Source organism: Conger conger, chromosome 3 (genome assembly GCF_963514075.1).
Source record: "Conger conger chromosome 3, fConCon1.1, whole genome shotgun sequence".
NCBI classification, from domain to species: domain Eukaryota; kingdom Metazoa; phylum Chordata; class Actinopteri; order Anguilliformes; family Congridae; genus Conger; species Conger conger.
In genome coordinates, this window is record NC_083762.1 from 67,113,013 (window position 1) to 67,122,871 (window position 9,859).

Below are 9,859 nucleotides of genomic sequence, written 5' to 3' on the forward strand. Positions count from 1 at the left end.
TTAGCTTGCATTTCATAGATGCTATAGTCTACATGTGATCTGAGAGTGCAGCACAATGTTTCTTTTAATGTGCAACAAATGCTTATTCAATGCCTCTGCCCACAAGCGAGTGATTATGTTATACTCTACGGGTCCATGACTCTTCAGTCATTCGTAAATAAAAATGTCCAAGTCCAATCATTCACTACAGTAAAAATACCGTGACACAACCATTTAGCTACGTTTAACTTATTAATATTGATTTATATGAGGAGAGAACAGGTTATATATAACTCTTCAAAATGAAAGTCTGTTGGATTATGTTACAGCTGTCAGGTATTTGAACTGCTCCTGCTTGATCCTTGGGTGCAGGTTGAATTATCCCCAGAACTCCATTTCATTCTCAGAGCAGAGGCTGAGGATGAGAGGATGAGACTCTGCGCTCTTGGTCTAGCCTCATAGGGGTTTGTTATGTTAGCTCAATAGCGACACCTGCATGTAGCACACAGAAATAAAATTTGCCATGAATAAAAACTCCCCACCATCGAACTATATATTTATTAATAGTTAATTAAGTGTTATGTCGTGTAGCTTTGTGCATATATGGATGCCAAAGCTTTTGATGTATATCAATATCAGCCTTGGTTCAAATATGTATTTGAAATACTTAACCCTTTAGAAATAAAAAAAATGTGTCTGTAAATTATCTACTATTCTAAACAACTAGCTTAATAGTCATATGATTAATTAGCATTTTGATTAATTAGTATGTTTCACTGAAAATTCTCAAGGATCTGTATGAGTGATTTTTGTAAAAATGTGTCTAGTAAACATGTGTGTGTGTGTGTGTGTGTGTGTGTGTGTGTGTGTGTGTGTGTGAGATTGTCTGTGTGTGTGTGTGTGTGTGTGTGTGTGTGTGTGCATGTATGATACCCCCATAGAGTACAAGAAAATGAGGTTCACAATCATCACACTTGTTCATGGAGTAATACTGACACCTGCTGACGAAAAGCCTATCCTTCAAGCTGCTTTCATGAGAGCCAGATACTCAGATATTCAGTTACTATATTTGATTAATCACAATCCCATGTAGGCAGGATTCCTATTTCAGTCAGTGACTCACCGCTATATCATTCTCAGGCAGTGCTTCAGTAAATTATGTACATGTTAGCAATCATCAGAACTATCCAGCTACCATAATCTTTCCTTTTTCTCAATTTTTTATAAGACACACTCATCTCTGGTGATACAAAAACAATTACAAACTGTACATTAGCAATGTTCTAATCTACATCAGAATTTTGACCAGTGTTTGCAGCTAATGAAACCTTTCCTTTCAAAGATTTCCCTTCAAAGACTCCTCCAGAATAGAAACAAAATGGATAGCATTCTTTGGAAACGTATTCAAATCCCCAATTTGACACATATGTATTATCTTAGTGTGTGTGTGTGTGTGTGTGTGTGTGTGTGTGTGTGTGCGTGCATGTGTGTGTGCGTGCGTGCGTGTGTGTGTGCGTGTGCGTGTGCGTGTGCGTGTGCGTGTGTGTGTTTGTCCTTAACTTTGACTTGCAGATAAATGGAAACATTACAGTTTTTCCCGGAAACACATTTAGTTTGGAAAGTTAGTTTCAGTGATAATTGAACTTAATGGAACTTGCGTTTCTGATGAAAGTTTGCATCAAGGTCAAATGCGTTTGGATAGTTAACTTTGGTCACTTTTGCTCTTGTTTGTTTGTTCAAAAAAAAAAAAAAAAAAATTTAAAAAAAGAAATGGCCCTTGTCCTTATCTTTGTTGTACAGGTAGCAGTTGAAATTGTACTTACCTCTAGGGTCTTTCAGCGAACTTATCCCTGGTTATGGGTATGCACTTTGTTGTACGTCGCTCTGGATAAGAGCGTCTGCCAAATGCCAATAATGTAATGTAATGTAATGTAATGTAATGCAAATTGGATTATAATTTGAAGACAACATTAAAGACAAATGTTGTCTGGATCCTGGCCTGAGTGTCTGGAATCAAAATAACCAGATATAGACCAGAGAGGAGCTATCATGTGTCTCATGTGGCTCACTATTCTGAACCAGTCATATACTTTTTCTTTGTACAGCAAAGTCTTTTGAATTTGTCATAGACAGCAAGGCAGAGCTTTGTTGATTATGTTGGAGAAGTGTGTCGTTCTGTAATACTGCATGGTACACACCATTGGGATTGCTATATTGTGGGACTATAGACCATTTGACATATTATGAACTGAACAAAATGTACCTTTTATTATTTTTGAGTGGAGTCAATAGAAAACAGAGGAATGTAAAGTAAATTCAAGTCAAAAAGAGATGGAAAATGTACTGTACACACATCCATCTTCCGTTACACAACATCTGCTGCTGCCGCAATTGCTGTATTGTAAATGCTCTATTTCAAATAATTTCTCAAAACTTCAAAATAATTAAAGAAAAAAAATTAAAATACTTTACATATGTATTTGACCAAGGTCCTGTTACAAATGATCAAAACTTCTGTAAATATGTATACGTATACAGAAGGTATTGAAAGGAGTACATCGTTAGCACAAGTTAGTGTTGACAAATGACAGTGATCTGCAGACCGCACATTGCAGTACATCCATTGGCTGTCACGTTGTTGTAGTTAAAAAAACAAAAAACTAGCTTGCACACTGAGATTGAGGAAGCACGTCTACTGTAAGAGTGACATACCGATAGTGCAATCAGAGCTGATTATGTTCAAGTCTTTGCCCGCCTACCTCTTAAATTAGCCAATGGCCGTTTATGGACGAGACTTCCGTTACAGCGATTTAGGCATTAGGCTATCTATCAGTTTAGGGGGGCAGTCTGTCTGGCCATTACATATGAACGAGCAACGTGCGTGATAATGGTGTAGTGAGTAGTCTCTTCGTCTTGTCGTTGTTTAGAGATAACTGGCCAGTTTTAACTGTCAGGATTGCATGTGACCGAGTTAATTACTTTGGTTCAAATATCGATAGTTGTTTTTGGATGAGAGACATTACAGTTACTGTTCGCAAGCTAATGCAAACTATCAACTCCCAGCCGGTGACGGAGAGCTGCAAAGAAAGTGTCGCTAGCTGATCTTGATTTCAAACGCCTTTACCACATGGCTTAGTCGTTTTACTTCATAGAACTAGTGTTAACTCGCTATATTGTGTTCCTAAACCGTATACATAGCTCTGTAATATAATTTATTTTCGGCGACTGGCGTTATTTATTTATTTTATTTAGTACACTTTGATTTCAGTCTGTAATATTGCTATCCTGGAAAATAGCTTTAGCACTACTGCATTATTATCGTAGTATCTGCTATTTAGCTATCGGAGGATGGTGTCCCCCGTCGCAACCTAGATAAAGGTCGCTAAAGTCAAGACTTACGGAGCAGTAATTTTGTCGATCGTGGATCAAGCTTGGTAGTGAAATTTTGACCATCGGTAACATCAGGCTACTCATACTTCTAAGTTAGCTAACGATACGCTAGCCTACCAAACATAAGCAAAAATTGACCAAACTGGAATTTGCTAGACTAGCTACAATGACGCTGAAAGTCGAAACATATCGGGAATAGTGTGCGCTTTGTTTTCAGGGATTTCCAATATTCGCTTACTTCCACATCGCGAACGTCACGGTTTCATTTTCAAGCTAGCGACTCCATCTACCTTTTCACAACCAAGTGAACTGGTACAATTTGAGCAGTCTGCAGTTGAGTAGCTCGTTTTTCGTTGACCGCTAACTCTGGCTATCTGATCATCATCGAGTACTTACTCTTGCTTGTTGCTAGCTTGTTGTAGACGTGGTATAGCTAGCTAGCCATCTAGCTAACTGAGGTTGTTCGATAAAAAAAATTACCGCCTGCGTAAGAAGGCCGACAGTTGTTATTTTTAGTAAGAATACGTATAAAATGAATGGGTTTAGCACTGAAGAGGACAGTCACGATGGGCCTCCAGCTCCGCCGTTTTACGGACAGAGCTGCTGTCTTATTGATGACGGGGAACGCTGCGGCCGATCAGCTGGAAACGCGTCCTTCAGCAAGAGGATTCAGAAAAGCATATCCCAGAAGAAACTCAAGCTAGACATTGACAAAAGCGTAAGTAACGCTCTGCACTTATACATAAAAAAGGAGAAAAAGTAACGTCTTTCTTTGCTAGTAAAGTGGCAGCTGCTTGTAATCGAACTTTGTGAGTAACGTTAGCTAGAAACTTAGTAAGTTAACAACAGACTATTGTAGCTAAATATGGGATTCGTGTTTTTCTTTTGGTAAATCGTGGTAGTTTTGGGGTACGTTTCATAAGGGCTGGAGTGTCTGGTGCCGGCCAACGAAGTTGTTTGTAGCCACTAGCCAGCTCTGGGTTAGTACTGGCGTTTTACTTCTACTCCACGCCTCCTAGAGTTTTCCCCAAAGATGGCTGTTGCTAAGGAGGACATAACGCCGCCTCGGGAAACCTAATCCTTTGGCCTGATTATAAAACCGGAAACAATGTAACTTTTGCAAGTCATAGATTGTTGCCGGTATTTCTTGCGTCCATGATCTCAAACTGCGTATACATTTCCTTTATAACAAAGCGAAATCTTGCACGTCTGTAATTCCTGGTTTGACTTCCCGTCTGTGACATCTCACCGTAACGTTTCGAAGAGTACACAGTAACGCTAGTGATACATTTAATATGCCCCCACTCCTTCGCTGCCTGAAAGAAATTGATTTTTAGATCTAAATATAGACTAAGTAATTGAAAATAAAGACGAGCAAGCAGATGTGATGGCGATGACACGATCTTTTCTTTTTTGCATTCCGATCCGATGTTTTCCTCAATATTGTATTGTAATATACTTATACTATATACAGTGTAATGCTGCGTACTGATACAGTCTAAGTTAAGTACAATACATTTTATATACTGCATATTGGTGTATGCGATAGTAACCAGCATATTACCCAGAACAAGAAATTGTTCTAGACCCTCTTTTGGCTTCTGGTCCTGGCTAATGAACCTGAATTACTGACATTTTAAAATATGTATATTTTTGTAAATCAGGAAATCAAAGGCCTTATATGTAGAAGAGAAAGTACTAAGAGTTTTAACTCTTAGTCTTATCTGCTGGTAGCTTTTTCTAATTCTTTCTTTTCCAGGAGAAGATTTTGAAGAAGTAAGTAGTTTCTTCAGAAAGCAGGCTCAGGTTAAAGTTACAAAGGATGAAACCAAAAACCTTCCCTCACAATGTGTCTTAAAACGAGCAGAATGGTCTGATTTGTGTCTGTTTTCAGGTGCGACACCTGTACATATGTGATTTTCACAAAAACTTCATCCAGAGTGTTCGCAACAAGAGGAAGAGGAAGGCCAGCGATGATGGCGGGGATTCGCCAGACCGAGACGTTGAAGTGCCGGAGGTGTGTATGACGTGTGTACGTGTGTGTGTGCATGCGTGCGTGCGTGTCTGTCTGTCTGTAGCCTCTTTGCTCATAGTCACCTGTAGCAAATGAGTATGCAGTGGATAGCTATAGGTGACTTTCTGACTTCTTCTGTCTGTGCTCGACGTTATTGGTAATGAGTGTTTGAGAGCTGTCTGTCTTGATTTTTATTTTATTTTTTTATATCCACTGTATGTTGTAATGGGTCCCTCTTGGAAAAGAGTTCTTCATCCCGTCGAGACCACCTGTTTAAATAAAAGAATAATAATAATAGGTGAAATCTTATCCCTTGTGTTTATTTAGTGTCTGCACTCCCCCCACCTCTACTGCCTACATGTGGAAGGTTCTCAGGAGGTTGTCACAGCCTTATAGCCTTGTGCTTATCAAAGCTTCTCAGACCAGTCAACATTACATTCCAGATTAAATTAGGAAATGTGTTGCAGATAGTTTTTCAGTTACATTATATGAGAGAAGAACATGGGGTGTGAATAGATAGTCATTGATGGTGGTTTTGGTTGCAGGTTGACTTGTTCCAGCTGCAGGTGAATACACTGCGACGCTACAAACGACACTACAAACTGCAGACCAGGCCAGGCCTCAACAAAGCACAGCTGGCAGAGGTAACTCACTCTTTCATACTTTAACCGTGTCCATTTCATAACCCACTGTCTCCTTCCCTATATCCTACCTTAACCTTGTTCATTTGTTAACCCACTCTCTCCCTCATTCTCCCACTCTAATCCTGTCACTTCAGAAGCCATTGTCTCCCTCGCTCTGTCTTACCCTAACCATGTTCATGTCATTACCAATCATCTCCCTCAGTGTTTCCAACCCTGAACCGTTCACTTCATAACCCGCTCTCTCCCTCATTCCCTTACATCCTCACACCAATCCCATTCTCTTTCAATCCCTCATTATGACCTCAATGCACCACATACAGAAACTTGGTGATGATAGCCAAACCTGCTCACCACTGCAAACCATGTACACTGGAATATTTAGTTTAAATATAGTTTTTCTGGAGCATAGCAGTTAAATAATTGTTTGTTATTAATGGCACTTTGATTAAAGATGTGGCCCAAACAAGATATTTCTTCATTTAATTTTTTTCAGACTGTTAGTCGCCACTTCCGGAATATCCCTGTGAATGAGAAGGAAACGCTGACGTACTTCATATACATGGTGAAGAGCAACAAAAGTCGTTTGGACCAGAAGACTGACGGCAGTAAACTGGAATAAGGTTGTTTTTTTGTTTTTTTTCCCGTTTGTTTTGTTTTGTTTTTTTTAACTCTCAGTTTTGTGAAAGGGTGTGCAAGCATGTATATTATATCCTTTAGGACAGGGGTCTCCAATCTTATCCTAAAAGGGCCGGCGTGGGTGCAGGTTTTTGTTTTAACCCAGCAGTAACACACCTGATTATACTAATGAACTAATCGTGGTCTTTAATCAAGACCTAGATGAGTAGAATCAGCTGTCTTAGTCCTGTGCTAAAACAACAACCTGCACACACACCGGCCCTTTCTGGATAAGATTGGAGACCCCTGCTTTAGGACTTCACAGATTCAATGTGTTAAAAGCTTATATTGGGAATAAATATATATGTTCAAACATACAGAACACAAACATTACCAGTAGAAGATGTAGTACCATTACATTGAGAGATTTCTGTTTTGCTTTGTTTAGATTTTTTTCCTTTTTTAAATTGGTGCCGACTGTTGACTGCTCTACAAAATGTATATTATTGTGCCAAACTGCAGTGTGTAAACTATTCATGAAATATGTGTGTTTTTAATGAATGCGATGGTGGTGACGTGGTCAGAGACGGTTTTGTCGGATCTGTATGTGCAGGCTTTAAAAGTCTTCTAAACAGGGTCCTTTGTTGTAATGGAAGGTTAGTTCTCCATTTCTCCCCTGGGCTCTCCACAGATGGGTCTTTCCACTGGGCTTCCTTCCGGTATCTTCCATATCTCACACATTCCCACTGGCAGCCAACACATCACTCACTGAACATGCTTTCTGTGTCCTTACTGTATAATACTCTGCAATTTCATTTATGTGAGTGTTTTTTTTGTTTTTTTTCCTCATTGTCTATTTAAGTTTCATCTCTATCTTTTGAAATGTTAATATTTTAATTGTTTTGATGAGCGTATGAACCTCCGCCCACCCATCCCCCCCACCCCCCAAAATCAAGGGAAAGTGAACATTAAATGTCCAATGGTTAATACTCTCCCATGTGATTTTGTTTGAATTTATCTGAATGGTCACTACTTGTACTATTTGTCCATTAGCAGAGAGGGTAAACTCCACAGGTTTTGTCAGAGTGCTGCACAAAACTCTTTTACGCTGGATCAGTGGTTTCCAAACTGGGGGTTTTGAGAGGGCAAGGGTTGTCAGATTAATGCAGTGCAGTTACACGCACTGCACATGCACCCGATTTCACATGTTATAAACATTTCATGAGGCTGCTGTTCAGGTGCTATTCTAATGTCTGGATTCTACACCAGAACATGGCAGCAGCAGCCTCATAGGGTATTGCATAATTGCATAAGTGTTGGGGGAAAGGGAGGTCTCAGTCAATGGAACATTTGTGTATTTTCCAGTACCAGCGGCTCCCTATAGTTAAATCTGCAGGAGAAAAGTCATCCACAGACTCCTAAGTCTGTAAAAGTATATGGCACTCATTATCCTGTTGGGTCACATGCAGTCAGTCTTTTTGCGCTGACCGGGGAGGGTGTGATTTAATTCGGAAGGACCGCCCCGGTCCATTGTACATTGACAGTCTTCCTGTACGAGCTACACATCATGTGCTCTAAAACTCGATGTCTGTGCAAGCTTAACTGGTGAAAAAAGCTGTGGATAGTATCCTGTGCTGGTTTGCCCTCTTCCAAATTGGCAGTGGGCGTATTTGTGCTCATCACTAGAAGAATATTGGTACAATTTAAAAAATGTACATTATTCCATATTGGAAAGTACACCTGGCTACATTTGAATAAGGAGTGGGTCACAGAAAATGCTTTCCTAATGAAGCGGGCCATGGGCTCAGGAACACTGAGGACCCCAGTTCTGGATCACATCTCACAGAGGACCTGGATGGCCAACTGTGCCCTGCATTGTGTCTACTGGGTGTTTCCCTGAAGCCTCACCGAGCACCGGTTTTATTAAAGTACAGAGATACGGTGACTTTCAGAATTCTCACTTTGTACTGATTTATTTCTCTTCTGAATTGGAGGTCAAGTCTCAAGCACTGAAAAGTGGCCCTGCTTACTTTGGAAGCAAATTTTTTTTCTATTCTTTTTTTTTTTTTTTTTTCTAAATTGTTTTATTTAAACTGCCTAAAATTTGCAGCTCCTGAGAAAATACAAGTTAAGGTATTGTCCTTTATGAAATATGTGGTCACAGGACATTGGGAATTTATGGACTTCATTAGTCCATAATTGTCAAAGTGGAGACGTAACTCTAGGATCTGAATGTATGGTGGGGTTTTGAGAGGATGTTTGGAATGTACAAACCTGTCCCAGATCAGCTTTTTTGTCATTTTTGTTTTGTGAGTAACTGCATCTGTAATAACCCGTGGTAGTGAGAGCAGTGGTGCTGTTTTTTGTAGCTTTTAAGTTGCAAAAAGATTCTTTTTTTATTGAGTCAGTATGTTTTAACAGAAGTTTTTACAGCTCAGCAGAAATCACCCTTTCAAATACTGCGTAGATACCTTGCAGTAGAAACCCTGTAATATGCACTACTGGCAAAACTCTTGTCATCAGCAGTACTGCCCTAACTGACTTCATCAGCAATACTGCATTAACTCTTGATTTCATCCCAGCACAGGCAAAGCCTCACATATTGCCTTATTTTGATGTCGTTCGCTATTGGTTGTCACATGGAGGTCTTATTTAATTTGATTGTACTGAGTAATGTGTTATTTGTCCTTTGCTGGTGTAGTATCGAGCTGTGATCATGTCACGTAGCATGACAACATGTAGCAGTATAATGTACACTGCATGTTTGCTGTTCAGACCTATTTACTGTATTAGTTATGTTTGTACATATGGCTGCTTATTGCTTTCAATAAATGATCTGTACACAGAAAATATTTTGTATTGCGCTGTTTTTTTATGTTTTATTGGTAATAGTTAAGATTCGTTTAGAAACTGAGATGTTCTCATTAGTAGCAATATCTGCACCTCTAGATATGGCATTGCAATCTATTAAAATGTGTACATTTATCACAATGATTCATGCTGGAAATCAGGTGTACAGAATTCTGATTTTATTCTTGATACAAATTACATAAGCTGTTTAGTATCTGCTTTAATGCATCACAACTTACTGTACAAATGTGAGCATGCAAGCAGGCCAATAATTACTTACAACCTCAATTGGGTTGCTAATTCGGGCCACTCATAAGTATAAAGTTATTATGCATAAATCTGAAATGTACTGAAATGCATGAACATT

General features: G+C 39.3%; 1 protein-coding gene across 1 annotated transcript; it reads left to right on the forward strand.

Annotated features, from left to right (window-relative positions):
* The first annotated feature begins 2,228 nt into the window (after positions 1-2,228).
* LOC133123124 (histone deacetylase complex subunit SAP30L-like) lies at positions 2,229-9,492 on the forward strand. Its single transcript, XM_061233417.1, has 4 exons — positions 2,229-4,087; positions 5,264-5,386; positions 5,929-6,027; positions 6,521-9,492. Exons 1-4 carry the CDS (start codon positions 3,902-3,904, stop codon positions 6,644-6,646), a joined length of 534 nt encoding a protein of 177 aa, XP_061089401.1. The 5' UTR covers positions 2,229-3,901; the 3' UTR covers positions 6,647-9,492.
* The last annotated feature ends 367 nt before the right edge of the window (positions 9,493-9,859 follow it).

Excerpts from the sequence above, each read along its gene's own strand:
- LOC133123124 (XM_061233417.1), top strand. The coding sequence starts at position 3,902 with ATGAATGGGTTTAGCACTGAAGAGGACAGTCACGATGGGCCTCCAGCT. Across the intron at positions 4,088-5,263 it reads AGCTAGACATTGACAAAAGC|GTGCGACACCTGTACATATG; the intron begins GTAAGTAACGCT and ends GTCTGTTTTCAG. Across the intron at positions 5,387-5,928 it reads GAGACGTTGAAGTGCCGGAG|GTTGACTTGTTCCAGCTGCA; the intron begins GTGTGTATGACG and ends TTTTGGTTGCAG.